Here is a 25,177-nt window from a genome sequence, read left to right on the forward strand (position 1 = left end):
TTAGTACGTCGCTCTCCTCCCAGCATAATGGAAACTTTCCGCCTCTGAAGGCAGCCTTTAAAGATTAAGTAGCTCCGCGGTCCTATCTGCAGGCAACACACCCAAAATACAAAAGAAGGATTCCGGCCAAGAGACGCCAGCTCGGAGTATAAAGATCGGAGTCAAGTCCGAGATACTCCTCCAGCACTCAACCAAGCCTCGAAGGAGTGTGGCCACCGCGGTAACGATGGCAGACCGACCGCAACACAGCCGCCGGCGTCGGCGCACAGCTCACCAAATCGGAGCGTCTCACATGAGCTGATGACAACCAGATCAGAGGAGCCAAGTGAAGCTGAAAATGAGTATGGACAATATACATCCGATGTGGCTGACGGTGTTGGCAATCTACGAAGGTCTGCACGCATCAAACGCGTGCCAAACAGGCTGGTGTACTCTTAAGACTTTCAACAATTGCCTTAGGCTTTCATGTGTGAGCGTGTATGTGTTTCTGCGCCTTCGCACATCAACTTACCTTAATTTGGGGGTGCCTACAAATGTCTGTCATTTGGGGGTGCCAACAAATGCCTCATTGACACTTCGATAATTACGACAGTACTTCTCGAGTTAGATAATTAATTAGAGTTATCTGAATAAATCTCAGTAACAAAAAAATTACTGGCGGCTACTGCACTGTACTGGAAACAAAATGCCCACAGTTTTCTTAGATAAACGCAATTGCTCTTTTTTGAAGTCTTGGTGTATGATGGTTGGGACATCCTGTATAATTTACTCAGTAACCAAAATGAGAACAAGCCAGATTCACTCGAAATTAGAACCAACAGCAGTCATGCGCACGAGAATAAAACAAGGTGAGAAATGCTGCAGTTTCTCGGGAAAGGAGAAGCAGTATTATTCATAGCGAAGTATCAAACAATTTCACGAAAGAACATTACACCGCCGAGAGATGCCAGGTTCTATGGAGGGTGCGAGAGGACTCAAGCTTTCAAATTGAACTGTCTCCTATTATCAGGTCTTGTAATGCTGAGATAAGGCCATCACTAAGTGAACAATTCTTCGAGGTGACACAAAGTTTCTTCAAGTACAACTGTTATCAAAAGTTAAATATATATATACGGAAAGCTAGTTGGGCCCCAGCTGGAAACACCTCCCCCCTGAATAATGGAAACTCCGCCTATGAAGCCCACCTTTAAATATTGTTACGTAGGGAGACGCAGACGAAAAGCTATGTACAAATATATTTACAAGGAAAATACGCTGCGCTTGGCCAAGAGGCAACAGCCCGCGCTAGCTTCTAATCGTCGTCGTCGTCTTCACACTGCTGGCCTTTCGTGATCGCACATATTGTGCCGTAGCAATATTAAGCAGCTCTGCGGTCCTATCTGCAGGCAACACATGTAATCATGGAGGCATTGCGGAATCAGGGTGTAGACGACCCGTATGTAAAAATACTGAAAGATATATATAGCGGCTCCACAGCCACCGTGGTCCTCCATAAAGAAAGCAACAAAATCCCAATAAAGAAGGGCGTCAGGCAGGGAAATACAATGTCTCCAATGCTATTCACAGCGTCTTTACAAGAGGTATTCAAAGACCTTTATTGGGAAGAATTGGGGATAAGAGTTAGCGGAGAATATCTTAGTAACTTGCGATTCGCTGATGATATTGCCTTGCTTAGTAACTCAGGGGACCAATGCAACGCATGTGCACTGACCTGGGAAGCCAAAGCAGAAGGGTGGGTCTAAAAATTAATCTGCAGAAAACTAAAGTAATATTTAGCAGTCTCGGAAGAGAACAGCAGTTTACGATAGGTAGAGAGACACTGGAAGTGGTAAGGGAATTTATATACTTAGGGCAGGTAGTGATCGTGGATCCGGATCATGAGACTGAAATAATCAGACGAATAAGTATGAGCTGGAGTGCATTTGGCAGGCATTCTCAGATCCTGAACAGCAGGTTGCCATTATCCCCCAAGAAAAAAGTTTATAACAGCTGTGTCTTACCACTACTCATGTACGGGGCAGAAACCTGGAGGCTCACGAAAAAGGTTCTACTTAAATTAGGGACAACGCAACGAGCTATGGAAAGAAGAATGATGGGTGTAACGTTAAGGGATAAGAAAAGAGCAGATTGGGTGAGGGAACAAACGTGAGTTAATGACACCTTAGTTGAAATCAAGAAAAAGAAATGAACATGGGCAGGACATGTAATGAGGAGGGTAGATAAACGATGGTCATTAAGGGTTACGGACTGGATTCAAAGGGAAGGGAAGAGTAGCAAGGGGTGGCAGAAAGTTAGGTGGGCAGATGAGATTAACAAGTTTGCAGGGACAACATGGCCACAATTAGTACATGACCGGGTTAGTTGGAGAAGTATGGGAGAGGCTTTTGCCCTGCAGTGGGCGTAATCAGGCTGCTGCTGATGATGATGACGTCACTTTAATGGCCCTTATGATGCTTCTGCGTACCTCATAAAATCTTTTATTTGGCCAATGTAGGAAGAATGTATGGTTTGAAGCAGTAAGAACAGGGTACGCTACCTTCTAATCAAAAGGTTTATTGGTAAAAAGCAGTGATTTATAAAGGTTACCTGAAATAGTACAGCAATAAAACCTGATAAAAACTAGTGCTTGATGAAACCAAACATAAAAACGAGAAAGAGAGAAAATACATACACATATTCAAGTCCATGGAAAAAAAAAAACATTGTGATCACCAAGTGCGCATGTGGCTACCTTCCAAGAAACTTGTTTTTTTTTTTTTTTTTCAATGGCACGGAACCGGAAGAGTGTGCTTGCATAAGCAAGCTGTCAGTCCGTCTATTGGAATAAGAACAGTGTTTCTTGAAAGGTGCTGGCATGCAGGATTTGCCAGTGAAATGATTTTTTTTTCCTGCACTTGGAATTTTTCTGTATTTTCTTTCTGTAGCATTTTTATTTATGTTTGGCTTCATCAACAATATTTATCTAGCCGTCAAAGATGTCTTTCTTTTTCTGGTAATTCGTATAACTCACCACATATTTGCAATGAACCTTAGTTGAAAGTTAGTCCTCATCCATTTCTAGTGTCATCCTGTGGATACTGCTTCATGCTATGCACCCTTGCAACATTTGTGTGTGTGTGTGCGTGCGCGTGCATGGATTTGGATGTGAAATCAGGCCCTCGAGCAGAGGTATCATTCTTCTCCTGTGCAGCCTCATGAATTCATTGCAACAGAAATACGATGGACAAGAACGAAATGAACACACAGAGCGCTTCAATCTTGTCCGTTGTCTATCTGTTGCGCTTTAGGTAATAATGAATACACACCAACTCATCCAGTTCTCAGTTATTATGTCGGGCTTATAAGCCCGATTGTGTCCTGGAATATCTGCATGGCTGTGTATCCTGTAATTTAAATATTGGCCATGTATTTGCAAGTCGCGTGTCAACTTTCTGCTTTTCTTAACAATCTCGTGTGATGTGCAGGCCCAGACAGTTTCTGGTGAATCCATGCAGGCGTGCAGGGTGTAATTTGCACAAGTGCTGCTTTGATTGCTTTCAGTTCAGCTTTTCAAGGTGTAGGAAGACCTGGAATGGTACTCTCTTATATGGGGTTTAATTTTGTGCAGCGTCGTACTACTGTTACACTGCTATTGCCATATCAGTGTGTTATATGTGCCTGATATTTGCTTGCATATTCATGATTAGCAACCTCCTCTGTGTGTTTGGCAGTTGCATATAGTCTCCTGGCCGAATTGTTTGCCCTCATATTGCACGGTATGGGCCAGCTGTGTTTCAAGTTCAGGTGCTCCCGAGGTTGTTTCTGAAGGGAAGGGTAGTCGTCTTTGCATCTCATATGCTAGCTGGCATAGTATCTTGGGACCAGGTTCTGAGCTTTTAAGGCAAAGAATCTGTGCTGCAGGCTGCAACTCTACTCTGTCTAGGTACTTGTTTGTTCGCTCTTTCTCAGAGGTCTTCAAGCACGGTAAGTCGGAAAGACCCGTTATTACCCGATGCCTGTATTCAATTAGTTGTCTTTTTTGTGTGCTGCTGGTAATTCATACCTTACAATACCTTGGACACAAGCATAGCATCTGCTATTTTCCATAACATCCACCCGTCTACCCCCCATGATTTCGATATTATTCTTTTCACGAGGTGTAGAATTTGCCTCCAGGCATTGTAAGAGTTGAGGAGGACGTCGGGATGAAAATTTGGGAGGCTTATTTAGATTATTTATAGTCAGACGACCAAGAAATTAACAGTCTTAAAGTCATTACGGGAAACTCGGACGCTGCGGCCCGTGGCAAGAAGCTCGAAAGAGATGAATCAAGGAATCCCTCTAGGGATTCCTTGATTCCTTGATTCCTAGGAATGCTCTCTTGCTGTTCCCGCTTAGTGTCTTTTAAGCCCGTCGGTGTCTCGAAGACACGTCACGTTCGGCCAATGGGAGAACCCGCTCAGGTGACGCCATTTTCGGCCAATGGTAGGCGCCCGTGCGATGGTGTCACACGAGGCGGAGAGGGTCGCTGCTTGGTCCCCAATTGTCCGAGGGCTTACTTCTCCCTGCGGTCTTGCCTTGCTGACTTGCAATGCGCCGTCACAATAGGTGGATGGGGGTGGCGCTGCCAGGGTTTCATGGTGCATTACACCCGTCTTGCCTCTTGGACCCAAGTTACCTGGAACAGTGCCAGGCTCTCGCTTCACTTTCGGGAAGAGTCAAGCAGTGAATAGCTCCACCTGCGGCACACGAGGTGGGGTCCGCCAACATGTTTGCACGTGTCGCGCCTCGGGAATGTGGTATCCGTGCTTCTGCGCTTCTTAATTAGCTGTGGTGCAATTCGATGCGGTCTGGTGAACTCGAAGTAGGCTCAGGAAACGGTCCCGTATCTAACAGCATGGCATAGTTGTTTCACCCAGGTGCTGGCTCTGCCGTCATGGTCTTACACTGGCTGAGGATTTGTGGATGCTGACTTGCGGGTATGTTTGTCCAGCTTATGTGGAGCACAATGTGCAAGCTGGGGTAGTTCTTGATTCTAGTCTTTTTTCCGATGTCGATGTAAGCTGACTTATCAGAAAGTGAGAGGCCAACTGGCCAAGAAAGTTTGCAGTGTTGTCGCGAGCTTGTTGCATCATTCTTGATTTCTGTACGATAGCTTTCCCATAGACTGTAGTACACTATAGGCTGTAGTATTTCTTGCAGTATGCCTGTGTTGTTCGTGTGGGTGGGCCAAATGTACCTCCAACCCTCACCTGGAATTTTCTGTATTTCAAAAAGTTGCTGTGTAACTTTAAGTGCTGTACCAGAACTTTTTTTTGGTCATGGTTCCTCTTATTAGAGTAGCACGAGGCACTGCTGTTAAAAGCCTCTTCATTCTTTCATAAGCGGTGTTACACAATGCCCTGCAATAAGGTTTCTGCTGCTTAAGGCCCACTCATATCTGCCAGTAGGGACAACTCTTGAAAAAGGTTTTCTTTGTGCTGTGTGCGCGACATAGTATGAGCATTCATACCTGCTTTTACATTTATACATCTGTAGAACCAGCTTCCTGACTGAGTACTTCCTATACCTGATTATGCTTTTTCGTGCACTGCTGTTGAACAATACATATTGATGCAATGAATGTTTACACTCGAATGATCACGAAAGATGGTTGTTTTACAATTGCGCCCTTTGCTTTCGATTGGTGTTAGATATTGCATAAGCCTGCCCCCCTATGCAATAGCATTTGGAAGTTTAAGGGTTCAATAAAAGGTGAACTAAATCCAAGTGCAACAGCTTGTTCTTACCTATGACTCCCATCGAAATGAGACTTCCATGGCCGGCAATTCAACCCCTCGCCTTTAATACAGGTGGAGTAAGGATGCAAAGTCCACAACATATTCAGTGTTTATTGGTTTCTGTGCAAGAAAAAAAAAATTCTCCACAGATGAGGTGCAACTTAACGTGCATGTAATATTTGAAAACAAATTAACGACGTTGTTTATTCAAGCCACGGATTTAATGCTATCATCATAGAAAATTCATTACGATAGCCTACACTTTTGCTATGTCAAATTGAGGTAAGATAACCTTTCAAGATGTATCGAGGGAATTCACGCTTGGAAACCGATAAGAAATGCAACTGAACACAGCACAACGTTGAAACATTGGGTACTTTGCTGTCTTGTCATTTGCCCTTGTTGAGGTTGAAATTTTTTAAGCTGCTCCGCACGCGCGATCTTGGTATGCTATTCAACAAAAGAAAATTGTGAAGACTCCAAAAGGCCATGTCGTCTAGTGGCAACTCGCAAAGGTGTACGAAGCAAACGTGAAAATGCGCTTCATTTGCAGCGTAGCGTGTCATCAAACGGGTAGAAATGGGTAGAAATGGGAGAATGGAATCTGCGGTGCAAGTTTTTTATTCTCCCTTCGCGTACGTACCGAATTCGGTAATCCACATCTTCGCGCATTGCACTTGTTGATCGAGACGCCATTTCCAAAACAAACCGGCGAAATAGCTCTGCGCGCAATTTCGACGGAAAATCGCAGCGATCGCTGCGACTGTGCGACCAACCAGTTGGTCGCAGCCGAAATTTGGGGGGTAGGCACTGCGACTGCAATTTTCTTCGCAAACGACGGAAATCGCATCATGTGCTTGATTATGTGCATACAATAATATGCTTTCTGCGAGGCGAAAAGAAAAAACTCCGACCTACTGCTCACCGGAAAGCCGTACGATAAGGAAGTTGTCGATAGAAGCCTTGGAGGCCCCTTGCGAATACAAAAAATATATACGCGTCCATGCGTGCGTTAAGACGCAAGATAACGCGATCGCAAAGCCGTCGAGCGGTCGGCATCACTCCGTTGTCCATCCGTGCGGCCACCTGGTGCGGCCTATTTCCAACGGCCACCGGAGCGGGCTCATCGCGTCGTCCTCTCCTTTGGTAGGGGCATAATAACGGTCGCGGCGGCACGGCAGCAGCGCAGACGTGAACATGGACGGCGAAGCGGCGAGCGAGGCAAAGCGACCGCGACTCGACGACGAGGCGGGTACACCGGCAGCCGGGGCGGACAATGGCGAGCAGGCGGACGACGCGCGTCCCAACGGCGACGGTCCGGACGCCGCCGCCGACGCCGCTGACAAGGCCAAGCGCGGATTCGTGAGTGTCTCCTTTTCTGTCGGCTATGGCCAGCGCGTGAACATCGCTCTCGGCGCAGCGCGTCGAGGCCACGGGCTGTGCCGGCACGCTGCTCTTCACCGGGGGCACCAACTGGGACACGATCGGCCGCAGACCCAAAGACAAGCAGAAGGCGGCCGCCGCCGGTGAGTGGTGGCCTTTGTGCGCCATGGCGCAGTCAGTCAAGCCGTGACATACTCACGTGCATAGGGTGCGAACCGCGGTGGCTGATGATCCTCGCCTTTGAACATTGGAAGGCGTGTTTCAGTTATAAAGTTACAAATCAAAATACTTGTTTGATGGCTTTTTTTTTCATAATTATTATTTTTCTTTTTTTGCGGTGGTTGGGGGGGAGGGGACGAAGGGACTCCTTAAGCTACGTTATTCGGTGTGATCCCTATGCGTCCGTGCCCAATCTGATAATACCGGTGTCGCACGCCACTTTCAATCGCGATCATGCCCGATCCAGATCGAAATTGTCTATTGTGATTGGCCCCCTCGCGCAGCTTGCGCAAAGGAACCAATCGCTATCAGAAATGCGCCGTGTGACACCCGTATAAAATGAGATTGACTGGCATGCCCAGGTTTCATGACCCAAACGCTGAGAAATGATAGTTGCTGCTTCCTGACATAAAGGTAATCACCATTTTGTGCTTGTCTGCTGGCGCTAAAATGTTATCCATGTTCGCATGCCAACACCCCAAACACACGGCTGTAGCGCATTACTTCCAAAGTACATATACTCGCGCTACAATAACAATAGTGTTTCGGTTCTTTGTTGACATATTTTCGGACCTAGGGAGGATGATGAGCCAGTTTTCCCCGCCGACTAGAAATGTATTGGAAAACAGTGAGGTCAGTTCTTGCGGCACTAGTACTTCTGAGCCCTCGCTTCCCTTCTTTCATTGTTCTTGCCAAGCTCTGTGTCCCTCTCTCGTACGTTGCACTATATGCTGCATATGTCTGGTAGTTCATTTTGTTACTGCTTGTCATTGTTCTGAGAATCCTGCATGCGAACAGGTTACTCTGCTTCAATTGGTTCTGAACTATTCGTAGCATTACTATGCATATATAGCACTGCACTTACAGGACTAATCATATTTTGTAATGAGAAGTTTTAAAGCAGATCAGAACTGTTGCGAAGTAGTGTTTCTTGAAGCGATAGAGTGCCCACCACATCCTCCCCTGCACATAGTTTGCTTTGCTTATTTAGCATGCTTGCCTGTAAAGCTTTGTAATAGAGTTCTAGCTTGTCCAAAAACTTCTTGCAATTTCGGTTTACCGCAGAGGTGCACGGCAGCAACAATGATAGTGGCAAGAGCTGGTGCTCCTGACACAGCCGCAGCAGCACGAATTGACCACTTGCAGAAGTACGACTGCGCATGCGCCAAAACCGGCCGCGGGGCGGCGCTTCGTGAGCGCCGTCTCCGTGGTTGGAAAGCAAACTGCGCTGCTCGGGCGTGACATGCCGGCCAACTGAGTCGCTTTCGGCTGCACGAGCTATTATTATGAAAATGGAAATAGTAATTTCTTCAGATTTCCGCCCGCGAAGGTTAAAGTGGAGAAGTTTGTGGACGGCAGCGGTGAAGCGGTCGAACCCGGAATGCACGCCGTGGCAGCTAACAGTGCATTCTAGGATCTGTGGCTTATGCAGGCGACTTCTATTCCCTTGTCATCTCCTGCCAGTTCTGCAACGCTGAACAGAAGGCCAGCGACGTGCTGGCAGGGATCGCTGAGGCTGTAAAATATGAAGAATGCAGTTTTCCTTCGCGCTCGTCACTGAGTGACCCTGAGTATACGCGAGTACGATTAAGCGATTTGTGAAAAACGGCGCTAACAGATGCGGCCAGTCTATGTTACGTCATGTCATTTGTGAGTCTGCGCTCATCTTCTTTTTTTCCGTACATATCAGTTGTGTTGCGCTCTCTTCCAACATGACTTCGAACCAATTCGTCAAACTATCTGCCTTGATGAGTATTCGCGAGTGAGCGGGAGCGTACTGGCCTGCGGACGCACACGCTGCTCATATTTAAGCTAATATAACATATAATAAAATAGGTTGGCGTGAGCTTTCAGGCCTTAGCGCTCACAAAAACAGACTGAATAACCTACCGCGTACATATAGCGCATGCGAAATTTGGGATACGGCTTCGTAAACCACAAGCATGCAACACAGCAGTTTGGCGAAACAGCACGAGATGAATATCAAATTTGCAAGCTAGAACGTGTACATCTGTTGTTCCATGCAACAACTAAGAGTTCGGGGAATGCGACAGGCATAAAGCACTCATCCGGCCACGCATTCACAGTGCTCTCCGGCAATGTCGCCAATGGCTTTTGTGAACCATGCTGTAACCACGTAGATGCCCGACTTCATGGATGGCGTGTACGTAGCTCCTATGAGGCCAAGTGGAAGGTCCACGGTGTTTACGTTCAGTTTTATGCGCTTAACTTAACCCTATTTTTTTAAAGCCCCAATCGGCGGTCGGACGAAGTGTTGGTTTAAAGCCCATCAGACGAAGTGTTGGCATGAAGATAACCCCACGCACTGTCGCTCATTATCCAGCGCTCAGAGAAGTCAGCTGTCGGTCCCATTTGCAAAAACGGCAAGAGTCGAATGAAGTCCTCTTCAATCATATTTAAGGCAGGTCATATATGGCAACTACCAAAGAATGTCGACGTTTTCACAAAACGTGAAAGAAGCTCTGCAAACACAACGTCGCCACTCGATGCCGCCGTACCAAAGCAAGGCTGGAGCCGGGATGTTTTCCAACCAAGCGGCGAGGCGCAAGCTTCCCGTTTTTCGCGCTAGGTGGCGCTCCGACTTCTGCAAGTGGTCAATTGTTTGGGCCAGAGCCAATATTGTGAATTGTAACATTTTGTTTCTGGATGGTGCCACAAGTAATCTCACCTGTATATATACTTAAGTGCTATGAAATAAAGGGTATCTATTTTGTTGACTTCGATTGAAGCAGATCCTTTGGCTTGAGCGCACACATAAGCACATGCGTAGCCACACCGTGAAAAAAAAAAAATTTAGCAATGAACCGCTATTTGATCAGCAAATCGTCTTAGAGTTTTTAGATAAAATATACACCCTGAAAGTCATTTGGCCAGGTAATTTTAGCACATGATTAACAGCCCTTGTATGCAAGCACTCTTTTGAAGCTCTTGTGTCACTGTTATGTTTTGTTGTATCATGTTTTTAATGAAACCTAATTGCCATAGCCTATATCAATAACTAGTCGGTGTCAAATATTTTACTACCTATATGTCTTACGCCATTTACAGTGAGTGTTTAGGCCCTTTTACAGCCATGTCACATTTACCATGACAAATTCATTGCCCATGCCATCTGCAATACGTTGTTTACATTACCATGTGTCATGGCACTCTTTGGCCATAACTGGCTCCTGTGCCAAGGAACACCACACGTCGTCATCATCCACACGGGCGAAGTCTACACAATATGCACTGTAGTACAAAAGATCGCTCGCAAACACAAAGACACAGTCTTATACACTAGTTCCTTAAGCACACAGACGGCTCTACACGTGAAATCCAAATGTGAACTCTTGTTAGGTGACATTTTAAACATAACGTCAAACAAATATAGTAGATCAGTTAGGTTTTGCTGGTTTCCAAGCCATCTTGGGATACCAGGTAATGAAGCAGCGGATAGATGCGCATCAAGTATACACAGACATAACCAGGGTGTCTACCAACCGAGAAAACAGGGAATTCTCTGGGATTTTGAGTAGTCTGAAAAAACTCGGGGAATTTTACTTAAAGGGAACGAAAGTCGCGGTAATGCTGGCTTGACTAACAAGGAATCGTAACAAATCATCTTTGACACCCTGCCATTGGCTGGAGGAGTTGCCAGGATACAGTCAACGACCGACTTTCCGGATGCCCAATAATTTGGGCAGCTTCGTGGTACACCACGTACCCCATAGCACATCTGAAATTTCGGACGCAAGAACCCTTTGCCATTTGATTTTCCAGACTTTTTGCCGTGACCACAAGTCCAAAACAGCATTAATAAAAGCAACAACGCTGCGGTTTTGATTACCTGGCCGCCTCGAACTAGCACTCTCGCACGCAGAGCTGCTGGCAGCTGTAGCCACTACTGTGGCCATGATAGGCCTAGCTGCTTCAACATTCGCTATTAAGCTTCTTGCCATTGGGTGTTGTGTTTTTTAATTGAAAGAATTCGCCGCTGTCAGCAATGGCACCAATAGCTTTTGTGGTCCTCGCGATTGGCTTTGAGGCTTGGAAAGCACGGTGTTTTGCATAATGCTGGTTCCCGAAAGTCAGCTTCGCCTCTCTACAGAAATGTTACTTGGCGAAGCATGCACAAAAGTATTGCGGTGAAGCATAAACATGGGAAGGGGCTATTGCCACAGGACACAGTATGTATTCCTGAATTATACACGCGTGTACCCGGTATCTCCTGTTGCAGTACAAGCACCGGTATGCCTAATATGTGAACCGACAAGCCTTCAGAGCTTTTTCCAATGTGCCTGGGGCAGTTTGAGCCCTTAAATGCAATAAAAGACATGCATTAATTTTGTCTGACTGGCCGATTTTTCAGAGGTTCTCGCGGCCCCTAGGAATACTTTGATGTGTGCCATTGCACAACGCATGCTAGGAATTGCATTGCTCAATCTAAGAGCACAAGATACAAAGACCGAGATAAAAACCATAGCACTCTACTTCCTACAAATTTATTGGAAAAATAATTTTTTGGTTAAAGAAGAGTCCTAGACCTCTAAACCTTAGTAAATGTAGTGGCAAACCTCGGAACGCAATAAATAATTTAATATAACAGGCTTTCGATGGCTAGTTTTGGTTTCATTCCCAGGAGGATACTGTTTTGTGACATTATATTGCAGTGTGTAGACACGTGGGAGTGCAACACGGTTTTGTGCTTCCTGCAGCTCACTTGGTTGCCTTGTATGCTGCTACTAGTTGTGAGAGCTGACATAGCAACAGAGTGGACGACGGAGTGAGCCGGAAAGAGTGTCAAAAAACATAGCAAAGTCCTGCTTTCACATGACCGCATACTGTGACATGACATCGTAATGCAGTAGAAAGGACACCAAAAGTGACCAAAGAGGGGATTATATTAAAGGGGGCCCTGAAACACTTTTCGAACTAATCATGGAATGACCTCTCTATTCGAGTATGTTGCCTTGTGAATCTCCTGCCGCAAAAATTTTTTCTAATTTATTAAGTATAAGCAGGGTTAGCTGTAGTTATTCCACAGGTGAGTGGCTTTCTCTCTCCTTTCGTCTCCATTAATGGCACCACAAGCTATGCAGTGGAAAAGCCAAGGGTGCAAAGCCCTGCCTAAATGTTTGTCTCGGTGGCGACATTTGTCGCAGCACCCAGTGGCAGCCGTGGTGAATGATGTTACATGCAACATTGTGTGTAGACCGCCAGTCCACAGATTAGCTGCTCTTTCACTCCTTTTGCGATCGCAGACATATATATATATATATATATATATATATATATATATATATATATATATATATATATATATATATATATATACCGTAGAATCTCGATAAACGGAAATCGGTTAAACGGAATCGACGCTTAAATGGAACAAACTCTTCGCAGTTGTTTGGTTTTCTATTAAGGCAATGTAAAAATAAACCCGTTAATTGGAACTGGAATTTTCAGACCACCGTATAAACGGAAACGAAAATAGACTCGAAACTGCAACTTGACGTTCACGCATAGCCCCATCGCGGTACGCATCGCTGTCTCCCCACTTCTTTCTCACACACGGTAACCGCATCACTTGCTTTCTGTCATGGTGCGCTTGCTGTCGTTAGGCTTAAGCCTTACACCCGCTGTTTAGCGTCGTCTGCGACATTTCGTCGCGCAGTCAGCACCTGATGGCAGCACAGAAGCGACCTCACAAACCTCACAATGCCCTTACGTTGGAAAGGAAGATGGAGATAATCAACGACTTCGAGAGTGGTCGCTTCACAAAAACAGCGTTTGCGACGAAGCACGCCACATCAAGAGCAGCCTCACGAGGATACTTCAGGACAAGGATAAGCTGCGGCAGGCTTTCGAGAAGTCACGCTTTGGCCCTCAAAGAAAACGACTGCGGGTGGCCAACCACGAAGATCTGGAGAAGTGCCTGCTGGTTCGGCTGCGTAGAGCCCGCAGTGAAAACATTCCGATCAGTGGTCCACTCATTCGCGCAAAAGCAGAAGAATTTGTTTTGCAGGTCGGCATCGAAGGTTTTCTCGTGCTGCGAAGGATGGCTGACGAGATTTAAAGATCGGAATGGCATAGCGTGTCGTGCCGTTTCAGGGGAGGCTGCCGCTGCAGACACGATGGCATGCGCCGACTGGCGAGCAACACGGCTCCCCAAAATTCTGGAGGAGTACGACGCAAAGAACATCTACAATGTAGATGAGACGGCATTGTTGTTCAAATTACTACCCTCATAATCCTTGTCATTTAAAGGAGAGAAATGCACCGGGGGGAAGCTGAGTAAGGACAGGTTGACCGTTCTGACCGTACCATCCTCTTTAATACCTAGATTTTGCATCTGAGATCCGCTTCAGCGGAGACTGCCAATTGCGCGCACGCCTGCCTCGTCGGGACCAAGCAGTCTGGAACGGATTGCGAAATCCTGAACCTTCTCTCTCTAAACGAAACTCCTGATAAACGGAACATATTTTCCCAGTCCCTTGAGGTCCCGTTTAACGAGAGTCCACTGTGTATGTATATATATATATATATTTCATTTAACTCAACATCAGCAACAGTAGTGTTACCCTGAGAACGTTCTCACATGTATCATACTCTGCCGCAAGGTCTCTCGAGCACATACCCGCATACAGGATGAAGTTGGAAAATGAAATGGCTTAGGAAGAACTGCGTCACAGCACACTGAAAGATTTTCTCAAATTCGGAACTGTATTTTCACATTTTGTGCGAGTTGATTGCCAAAGCATTCTTAGTCAATTACTTATATATACGAGTACCATTGTCAGGTAATAAAATGACAGTGAACAAAGTTAAAGTTTCTGTTTAGAATATTGCAGATTGTGCATTTTGTTTTGACAGGAGATCAAAATTAAGACCAAGGCCTATAACAGTGGACACATATCAGTGTAATTTCACTAAATTACCTATCAAATGGCTTGTGCTCATGAGATTAAGATCAGTTTTTCCAGTATTTCCTTGTATGCCCATATTGCCTTTTGTTGTGAAATTTAAATGCCACTAAAGGCGGACAGTTGCAAAAAATATTTTAGGAATGCCTTTCTCTAGTGAAGTAATAGGCTATATTTTTAGAAACGGAAATTAGAGAGAGTTGAGTGTTGGCCTAGGGCATTTGGCATGGAATAACTGTTATTCAGAAATAACAAGGAAAATATTCCACCTGAGATTAATTAGCAGCTTCTTTTCTAAGTGTAGCTGTCATCAGCGGTTGACGACTTTTTTTTTTTTTTTGATGACCTTTCGAACAATTTCAGTAAATTTTACTTGCGAGTGGTTTTTGCATACACTTGTCCTATGTTTACCATACTTCCCGTAGATAAAGAAAAAAAGATTTTAGGCATAACTTTTGACAAAAAGCTCAGACTCTTGCCACACATAAGCAGCCTTAGAAAGAAACCTTCTCAAAGCTCTAGAGAGTTCTAATTTAGGGAATGCAACGCGTTGGGGCCCCTAGCGCTTGGGTGCATTTGCTATTGGGTATGCAAGCAGAAACAAGTTATATGTTAGCGACCCCAAACGCAAGCCTCACTGAGGTCGCATGTGCTCACAGCACCATCAGTGTCTGATCGTTGCTGCGTTATCATTTTTTTTAAATATGAAATCAAGCATACGAAGTAAAGCGATTACACCATTTTTATTAAAAGCAGCTAATACATATAAAAACGATGTCTGTTGACACTAGGCAAAAGATTTATAATATTATCTACGCGCCTATGTTGTGACTGAGGCTGAGCCGAAGTAATCCAAACATATGTTTGGTGAACTGTAGTTAGGAGACTCGTGCAGCATAATCCGTTGTGGTCGGTGTTATGTTTATTTAGAGTCTCCTGCAAATTTTGACGTGCCACCATTGCGGCGACAGCGTGCCGGTGTGCTCTGCGGCCAGCTTCTTTAGCACGTCAGCCGTGAAATGCACATGTCCTCACCGGTGCAGCCATGTTCTCCGTCTGTGTGGCGGGATGGGCGGCTTGTCTTGGCTGGTCTCGCTTCTCGTAAGTTCTCCTACACCGCGAGAGTCGCATGGGTAATGTGACCTCTTAGGGGCAGCGATGTTTCCGGCCACCCCAACAACCCAAGTACGCAAGTAGACGCAGCGGTCTGCGCATGCACAATACCGTCACCCCTAGTTCTTGCCTACGCAAGCCGCTTGTGTCCCCTAAACTAAAACTCTCTACTGTCATGTAAACACTGTGGGTCTGTACATTTATCGCTGTTTGGTATGTTCCTCCTTGGAATATGGCAGTATAGTGTATGGTTCAGCAAGACCATCATACTTAAAGAAATTAGACCCCATAGATCCAGTCTCCCAGTCTGAGACCCAGTCTCCTACAACCAGCCCTGATGTAGAAAGTAGAAGAGCCACTCTAATCTGTGCATATATTCTTTAGGTACACTCTCTACAAAAACACATTTGCTATCCACTTGTAGCAAAATGTCCTTCCAGAATAATGTTCAGCAACAAACCACAAACTAGTAGATCACTTCTCTTGCGATTTCAAGAAATGTGTCAGAAATTTGACATAGTGGACACATTACCTGGCATGGCCCCCAGGCATGATCTACTGCCCCCGTGGTTCATCTTTTCCGCAGCCTGCACATTGTTCAGGAATTTCTCGCACTAGAGGAAAAATACAGCAGTTTCACGGGCTAGTATACTGATAATTCGAAAACAGCTGGTCAGGTTGGAAGTGCAGTGGTTCAAGGGAACTGGGAAGAAACATTAAGACTTCCGTAGTGTGCATCCATCTTCACTGCTGAATGTTATGCCATTTCTATAGCCATAGAGAAAATAGTAAAGGAGAACCTCATAAATAATATTGTACATATACACAGACTCCTTAAGTGTACTCGGAGGTCTTTACTCCAGAAATGCAGTCATACCGCTATTGGGGGACATTATACACAATTTAATAAAAGCCGCCAGACAAGGGCAGAGCATCAAATTATGCTGGGTTACAAGCCACATTGAACTTAGTGGCTATGAGAGAGCAGACATATGCGTGGCACACGCTCAACACAAACAAATCAAGAAAATAAATATGCCTCCTAAGGGCTTCATGAAGTTAATACATTATCAGGGAAAATGACAGTCTGCTTGGAACATGTAGTAAACAACAAACTACACTCGTTGAAGCCCGTGTTGGGCGTATGGAAATCTTGCACTCACCAGCAACGTTTGAAAAAAAGTGATTCTGTGCCGTCTTCGCATAGGACACACACACCTCACACACAACTTCATGCTAACAAAGCAAGACAGGCCCCGATGTGAAACACGTGGAGGTGAACTAACAGTAAACCATGTCTTGCTTTCATGCAGAAAACTTGAAACACTGAGGAAGTTTTTTACTCCGTTTTACAATGAACACATTCCTTTTCACCCAGCTTTGATTTTAGAAACAGATGCGCTTGTCGGTGTGTTGTGTGTTTTTAGTTTTTTAAAGGAAGCAGGTGTTGTCATAAAAATTTAAAACATCACTGTGAGGTTCACTACATTTTATAGAACACCTCCTCCACCTTGTCATCTCTGAGAAGGCCAAAGTCTATAGTTAATTTGTTGGGACCCCGGGGGCTCTTGTCCAGACACGGATTCACCGAGGTCACCCAACTTTTTAAAGAATTTATGCCTATTGTTTAATACATGTTAGCCGTAGTTGCTCATGTGCCATTAAACCCAACACAACACACAAAAGAAAAAACGAAGGTCAGTTACATATTTGAATTTTACACCAAAATCCCAGCACTGCTTTGGCAGTGCAATGTCACCCATTTCAAAATATTTTTTATTTTATTGAAGCGTCATTGATTTCAGTTAAGGTTCCTTAAACTTGCTGTGTTCAGTCTTTAGAACTTGCTGATACAGAATGAAGACTAGATCCCTGCAGACGAATCCACTTCAAGACAGCATCTCCATATGCCTTTTACTATTGCATTTTCTCTGGTGTGCCAAGCTATCTTCTTGTGGTAACAGTGGTGTTTTTGGGATTGTAGCTGGGTAATTTACTAACACGGATGAAATAGTTTTTCACTTGTGTCCTTTTAACGTATCTCAGTGGCTTTGGTGTTGTGGGCATCATGTGCCGAAAGTGCTTCTGAAGCTAGAAACACGAATGCCACCACGTTGTAGGCACCACTTACCTGAATTGTGCAGCAGCATTGTAAGTTGTCTGTTGGCACAAAACAAGTGCTCTAGAATTGTCATCATTGTCCAGGTGGCTCCCAGGAGCGCAACCTGTGGGGCCCCCACCGGCTGGCCTGGCCGCACCGGGTCAAGGCCGTCTTCTCTGGCTGCTCGGCTTGCCACACGGTGCTGCTCACTGAACAGGGACAGGCCTACACCTGGGGTCAGTTCCGTCTGTTGTCTGCACAAAACTGCACAGATGTTTGCCATTTTCAGTGACACTGTTCTTGCTTTCCTCAAGTTCATAAGGTTGAAAATTTCATTACAATTGCATTTCCTTGTCAAGTGCCAGAAACAGTTTTATGTGGCAGCCAGGCCTGGAACACCTTTCCAAAGGTTTCATTCTGTTCACCAGCACAAGTTTGTTTACTCTCAATTCACCCATGTATTGTAAGGCGTTTATCAGTGCACAGGTTTATCGCTACACCTAAAATTGAGACCACTTAGAAGGTAACCGCTTATAGTGCGGGATTGGGTGTAACAGGGTGTTTTCTGACTCCTGCTTAAGGTACGGACACACTAGCATCAAAACGTGCGCGGCACGCCGGCGGCGGCGCGTCGCGTGCCGCGGAACCGGTTTGGTCTGCCGCGCAGAGGATGGGTCGAGGAGCCATTTTTGGCGGCTTGCCGCGTGCCGCGAACCAATGAGAGACGTCCGGGCTTTCTCCTAAGCGCCACCTCTTGGCTGCTGCCGAAGTTAACTTCCAGCGGCGGCGGCGGAACCACGATCGACGACCGAGCGCTCCGGGCCAGCCGTGACAAACAGCGCTAGTGCTTCATCTGCGTGCCTTTTGCGCGCGCCGCCGTCGCAACAGCAGAGAACACACAATGACCAAAACGCTCATCGTCGGCTGCATCTGCCATTGGAGGAATCAACGCGATCAGCGCGCTGTCTGCAACCGAGCAAGGAAAAAGCGCGCGACAACCGCGATATCGCGCCTATGCTCGCGCAGTTCGAGACAAGGCGAGATCAGCGCTGTCACGTGACTCCGCGGCGGCCGCCACGCACACAACCGATGTAGCCTCTCTGCCGCGCGGCATTCTTGCCACCAGCGGCATGCCGCGCGCGTCTTGCCGTAGTGTGTCCGTACCTTTACCCTTGCAATGAATTCCATGTACATGTACTGATTATACAGTAGCATACGTGCCAAACCTTGTCCATGCACTATTTCTTAAACTGCAGCGCTGCTCCTTATGCTGACGAGGTTGTTGGGTGCCCTAGTGGCCTTAGTCTCAAGCTAGCGAGCAAATGCCACGTTCCACAACTGGCAACACTAGACTTTCCATCGTTCTGCTCGGTGTCAGCCGCTCTGGCATTGCGTAGGCCTACGGTCAGTCATGGCTTTAAGGAGGTATGGTAGGGTAAATGGTACATGTTTTAGAAATATTTTAGAAATGGCTGCAGATATTTGCATCAAATTTCAAGTGCTCACAAAAGATGCTCTTGTGTACAACGCGAGACACTTTGTGTCTAAATGGCTTGCCTTTCCTGTAGCCCGCTCCCAAAATTTGAGGAGTGTTTAGTTATTTGATGTACCTTTCCTCTGCAATCATGCAGAGGAATGTGATGATATTACAGTGTTATTTTAAATACTCATAGGTTACATCTGAACTAAAGAGATATCATATCCTCTTCGGAGTTCGCACCCAAAAATTTCTGTCCTTGCACAAAGCCACAAGGGTTGCAGTGTAAATTTTTCCATTGTTACTATTGATATCACCAGAGATTTTTTTAGTTCAGAATAATTATGACTGGTTGTAGTACATGTGTACTAAGTTTCACTGGAATGGGATGAATACTTTCTGGGAAAAGGTACATTGACTTTAACAACTTCAATTTGAGAAAAATGAAGTTTTATGTTCGAATACTGCTTGTGGATGCTCAAAATGCCACAGGAGAATATATTTCACTGCTGACTTTCTTGCAGGTGTCTCCAAAACCGTTCTTAGTGTTTCTTTTTATCCATGGTCCTTCCTTGCTCTCGACAGAGTCAGTGCTCTTTGTCCATCCTGTCGAGGGCAGTATTACAAAATAGACCTGGAACAATTCCAAGGGCCCTCCAGAACAGTTTTTCTTGCTGAATTACCGTCATTGTAGTAGGCTACAGCATTGTTAGTTGCTGTCTTCAATGTCTAAGCACTGGCAAAATTTTCTTAGGGCAGCAGCACCAGATGAGTTGGTTGAGTGACTCATTGGTGTTCTGTGTTCGTCCATGAATGCGTTTGCTTAGACTACTGATTACCTTTGAAAGTTCTCTTTCTGCTCTATTTTCTGGACGATTGTGCCATCTTCTGGGCAAGTAATACATTTGAAACTCGAAACAGGTGATCACGGCCACGTAAGCAAAAGCACGAGTTTGACGTAATATAGTTATTTTCTACAAAGGACTATTACATCAAACTCTTGTTTCGAGTTAACAAATTCGACTTCGCTCCGCCATCTGCTAGCTGCCTGGTTAGCTCAGATGGTAGAGCGGCTGACCCAGAAAGGCGGTGGTCCCGGGTTCGGGCCCTGGACCAGAACGAATTTTGATCAATTGCAATGCTTTCCTTCCGAGGAACTCGTATGGGATTCCTTATTGCTACGATTGGGTGGATGTCTCATTTTCTTTTAATTAATATGTGATTCTTTTAGTACAAATCGTTTACTTACCACACGCACACAGGCAAAAAATATAAAAAAACGCGCCATAATGAAGAAAACCGCGAACGACAGCAATAAACAAACCGGCCTCCATCTGTCATTTTTAAACGCCAGGGCGCGTGGCACAATTAGTCGCGACATTTGAATCACTTTGAGAGGGCGCTCGAGGTCGCGCTTCCGCGGGTTTGTTCCTCATAGTGAAGTTGATTTTTCTGTGCCAAAATTGCAAATTTGATTTTTTAGGGGTTTACCCTACCATACCCCTTTAAGCAAGGAGTATGAACTGGAAAAGTACCTTCAAGTTTTTTTAATGTAGTGCTCAACCGAAGTGACTCTGGGTATTTTGTTGATACCACAGAGCAATGCAGAGTGCGAGCGGCAATTTAACATGGTGAAAAAGATGGACACAGTTCTGCTCATCCATGTGTGATACGACGCTGGGAAGTGTTCTCCTTGTAAAATGTGAAAGTAATGCAATTTGTTACAATCAAATGTTACCTGAAGAATTTTTGAACACCTGCCGTGGTTGCTTAGTAGCTTTGGCACTCCTATGCCCGAGTTCATGGGATGAAACCTCGGCCACGGCGACAACATTTCGATGGGGGTGAAATACAAAAGTGCCCATGTGCTGTCCATTGGGGGCACATTAAGAAACCCCAGATGGTCTAAATTTATCTGGAGTTCTCTACTACGGCGTGCCTCATAATCGGATGGTGGTTGTAGAACGTAAGACGCGAGAATTTCATTAAATTGTAAAAAATTCTTGAAGGCAAAATTGGCTACAACAAAACGTTTGCAAAAGTAAGACCTTCATGTTTATGTAATCATTTGTAAATCTAAATGAAATTATACTGTCAGTACTTGAAAATGTAGCCATCCTAGCCAGCATCATCGTCATTGCCACCGCAAGATGGCAACAGATGAGCTTGCACGGCACAATGGCAACGAAGCACTTTTTTCATTCTTCAATTATGAAAGTTCATTGAAAGGATCTTTTTAAATGCTAAGCTAGTGACAACAAGTTGTGTCGAGTGCTTTATGCATTCCAAAGAATTGCATGCACCACTGGGCAATTAGTGAAATTGTTGGCCTAGCAGCAGCAACTTAATTTAGTTGAGTTGGTTCGTCATGTATATAAATTAAAGCAGTGCAATGAGATGAGAACGAGAAAGGCCACCTGTCATGGTTGTTTTCTTGTCCTCGTCCCATCACACTGCTTCATTTTACATTCAGCGTTGGTTGGAGTTGGGCCACCATACCGTTTACAATTGTGGAGTCTTTTGATAAACACAACATGTCAAATGCGGAATAGACCGCATGTTGTTCATGTAGACATCAATAAAGTGCTGTCTGAGAGTGATGATAGTGGCCCCAAACAAAAATAAATTTGTTGAGGCAAAGTTCAGGTGTGTGCTAGATTTATACTTTGTTTAGGAGCTCGAATGTCATGTTGGCACAACTATATTGCCGCAAGCAGCTGCCAGTGGGGATGAGGTTGAAGTATTGTGCGTCTTTGGGCTAAGCGTGGAGACAAGAAGACGTTGGTTTTCTTTGACGACTGATAAGGTGTATTTGTTGGTGGTGGTGCTCCGTGTCCTCGTCGATCCGACGTCGTTACATTGGTGGAGGTTCTGGGTATTGAGCGGCGCAATAGTTATTTCATTTGTGGCAAACTTGATAGACGTGTATAGCTTCACCACAATGGTAGCACATTGGTTGACAGTCCGCCACAAATCGGTTTTCTGACGTGGATAGTTCGGTGGCAATTCTCCATGGAGCCAAGGAGTGGTGTGTACATGCCAAAGATACGGCATTCCTTGTACTGGCGTGTTCGTCGGGGTTGGTAGAATTGACAGGGGTGACGATATCGACTCTGTTTTTAGCGTAGGTGATGTTCTAGTTGTGGGTGTCAACAGCGGCGAAGTTCCGTTGATTGGACAGTGAACAGCATACACCGTGTGATGGTCGACGTGCCTACAATGATGCTCCTGTGAACAGTCAGCCACAAAATACGACGACGCCCGGTCGTGCGCTTCTCCATCTCCTTTGCGCTACAATTCACCAACTCATCGCAGTTTTGCTAATGGCACTAGGTGCAGGTCCCCTAGACTGCGACGAGAAAACTACCGTTAAAAAAAAAAAACGGAATGTAGGTCGAACTTTTTTTCAAAAAAACATCGCGAAAAGTCGACCCTTGACTTATATACTGGACATTGGCGGAAAAACTATGGAAGTCTTGCAACAATAGGCGGATGAACTAAACAGCCGCCTTCACCATCGCCATCATCAGCAGCGCGGCGTTGTTTCTTTATTCTATGGCGTGGCGACATTGTGGCACCGGCATTTTGCGTTTCCACTGTCGCAAAGTTATATTAATTAAAGGCTGCATTTTCATTTTGTTTCAACATGAGTGGAAGCCGACGTCAATTCACCGTCGCCTTCAAGAAAAAGGCGATTGAGTACGCGGAAGCCCACGGCAACCTGGCGGCACAGCGCGAACTTGGAGTATCCGAAAATAGCATTCAGTAGTGGCGGAGGTAAAAGCACCGTATTACAACTTGCAGCAACGAAAAGAAAACGTCATTTCGTGGCCGGATCGCAGCGGAATGCAGAACTGGAAGGCAAGGTTGCGGAGTCCGCCCGAGAGCTGCGTGTAAGATCGCTGCCTGTTGTCGAATGCGTTCGTTTGAAAGCGGCAGAGATCGCACGCGCCTATGGACTGGACAGCGAGAATCACTCGTCATCCGTCTCTGTTCAAACGTGTTGCTCTGATTCGGAGTAGCGCTTGCGGACTTCGTGCCCTTCTGTGTACTGTACACCCGACGAATTTTTAACAGTATCGCGCGACCGTCGACCCACGTGTTTGTCGGCACCTTTTATCATCACGGCACGGAGCAGCGAAATAGCGAAAGTAAGGGCATGTGTACACATGCGTGTATCTCGTTTGTTTTGCTGCTCAGCGCCGTTAATACGGTGTTGACAAGCACGCGGGTCGATGGTTGCGCGATACCGCTAAAAACATGGCCAGGTGCACATGCGAGCAGCATTTAAATAAATACTGTCACCATTGTGCAACCCACTGAGTCGCATTTGTTTATAGGTAAGGGTGTCATGTCTTTCGGTTCTTTTGCCACTGAAGAAGATTTTTTTCATTTTTAGAATTCGTTAGTAGGGGATCGACCTATAGTCCGGTTTTTACGGTAGCTGCAGCGACCTCCGGGGGTGAGGTTGCCAGTACTCAAACTGCTCCACATCCCCCATTATTGACAAACAACGATGTGAAGACTCCGATGGGGAACAAGACGCCGAATGCAATGACGAATACGATGGATACAACTATGAAAGACGTAATTGATGTTGTCAGCGCCGACCTCATTGTCCGCATTGACGGCCACCAAGTTGCTGCTCTTGTTGACACTGGCTCCCATTTTTCAATCATAAGCTTACAGCTGGCCGACAAACTAAGGAAGGTGAAGACGCTATAGACGAGAAAAGCATGGCCAGGCGGCGCTACTGCACCTCCTGACAGCGCCCCAATGTGGAAACGTCAAGCAGCACGGTCGCGTCGTGGCGTAGTCTTCACTTTGATTACGTTGTGCCGTCCGCGCTTTTCTTCGCTGTTCGTTCTCACGGCGCTCCGTTTTCGACGGCGGCAGATCGTCTGCTTGCGCAACAGCGATGCAAAGATTGCCGTGCAGTTTCAAGAAGGTTGCCGACGCCGACAGCTTTTTTTCGTGGCGGCAACCTCACGATAGGGGAGCGTCTGCTTCCGAATGTGTACGGCGTTGAACAAATTGTGGACGGTGATGTGAGAGTGAAAGCCAAGTGCGTGTCACAGGTGTCCGACAAGATCGTATATGACATTGAGTTAGAGGTACGCACCATGTTCAGAAACTTAGCCGCTTTTATTTCAATTACAACACAAGTCACACTGGCAGCAGGAACTTCTGTTGTCATGCTACTCGATGACTGCAGATCCATTGGGCTGCTTCTTGACGGTTCCGTCACTTCACAAAGACATGTTCTGGAGTCTGTTTCACACGTGTCTTGCTGCTGCTCAAGAGCTGTGTCGCTGCAGTACGAAAGCACATGTCCCGGTGAGACTGTTGAGAAGACTGTTGTGATTGCCATTGGTCTGTTTGGTGTCGCTTCCATCTGCATCGCATATAAATGAAACAGTATGTGTGCCTATTTGTTGTGGGGAATAAATTACTCCCAATAATATGTTTGCAAAGGTAACGTTCCTGTGATTGTGTGCATATATTATTCTACAAGAGTGGTACCACTACAAGTTATGATACTTGCACACTTAGATACTTAGAAAGCATGGGCAAACAACAAACATAACGTGCACGTCTCGAGTGGCTGCTTTCCGATCTGCCGCTTCCCGACGCACGCGACGACTGCGGCTTGCATTATATACGGTCTGCTACCACACAAAAGTAGCGCGCGGCCCCTTTCGTTACCTGCACAACTAGTAATTTAAGTTGCAGTGTTTGGAAAAGGGAAATTATTATCTTGAGCTCGTCCATGCCGATCGCGAGGGAAACCACAGTGCAATCAAATAAATTTGGGGTTCTAAGTGCCAAAACCATGCCAAAACCACAAAATCATTATGGGGCCCGCTGTAATGGGGAGTCTGAGGAATAATTTTAACCTCTGGGGGTTCTTTAACGTGCACAAAAATCAAAGCACACGGTAACAAGGGTGTTCTTGCATTTTGCCCCTTTCGAAATGCGGCCGCCGTGGCTGGGAATCAAGCACGCGTCGTAGAGCTTAGCGGCAACACGCATGCATTTACCGCTAACAAACGGTGGATGCCACCACAATTCAACAACACGACACGACTAAACAAACAGCCGTGCACTAAAAACAGGCATATGACTATTCCGCTTTCAAGATATTACACGCGAATGCGAAAGTATGAGACTTACTTGACTCGGCCGCGCACTGCAGTTA

At 45.7% G+C, this 25,177-nt stretch overlaps 1 protein-coding gene and 1 long non-coding RNA gene across 4 annotated transcripts in view; one reads left to right on the forward strand and one right to left on the reverse strand.

Moving 5' to 3' along the window:
- The first annotated feature begins 6,548 nt into the window (after positions 1-6,548).
- The window catches only part of LOC135897900 (protein RCC2-like), an 87,131-nt gene continuing 68,502 nt past the window's right edge, over positions 6,549-25,177 (forward strand). Inside the window, exons 1-3 of one of the 3 annotated variants that reach the window (XR_010563186.2) lie at positions 6,549-7,121; positions 7,180-7,285; positions 17,606-17,737. Coding sequence is in view for 2 of the 3 variants with exons in the window: in XM_065426585.2 (XP_065282657.1) it covers positions 6,957-7,121; positions 7,180-7,285; positions 17,606-17,737 (403 nt within the window). In the remaining variant the exon portion in view is untranslated. The remainder of the gene's footprint in view (positions 7,122-7,179; positions 7,286-17,605; positions 17,738-25,177) is intronic. The other 2 variants (XM_065426585.2, XM_065426584.2) reach the window with 2 other exon arrangements.
- On the reverse strand, positions 15,247-17,656 carry LOC135897901 (uncharacterized). Its single transcript, XR_010563187.2, has 3 exons — positions 17,532-17,656; positions 15,933-15,987; positions 15,247-15,398 (listed from the first exon to the last, which is right to left on the reverse strand). It is a non-coding gene; the product is annotated as an uncharacterized lncRNA (long non-coding RNA).

The sequence above is a fragment of the Dermacentor albipictus genome, chromosome 2 (assembly GCF_038994185.2).
Source record: "Dermacentor albipictus isolate Rhodes 1998 colony chromosome 2, USDA_Dalb.pri_finalv2, whole genome shotgun sequence".
NCBI classification, from domain to species: Eukaryota; Metazoa; Arthropoda; class Arachnida; order Ixodida; family Ixodidae; genus Dermacentor; species Dermacentor albipictus.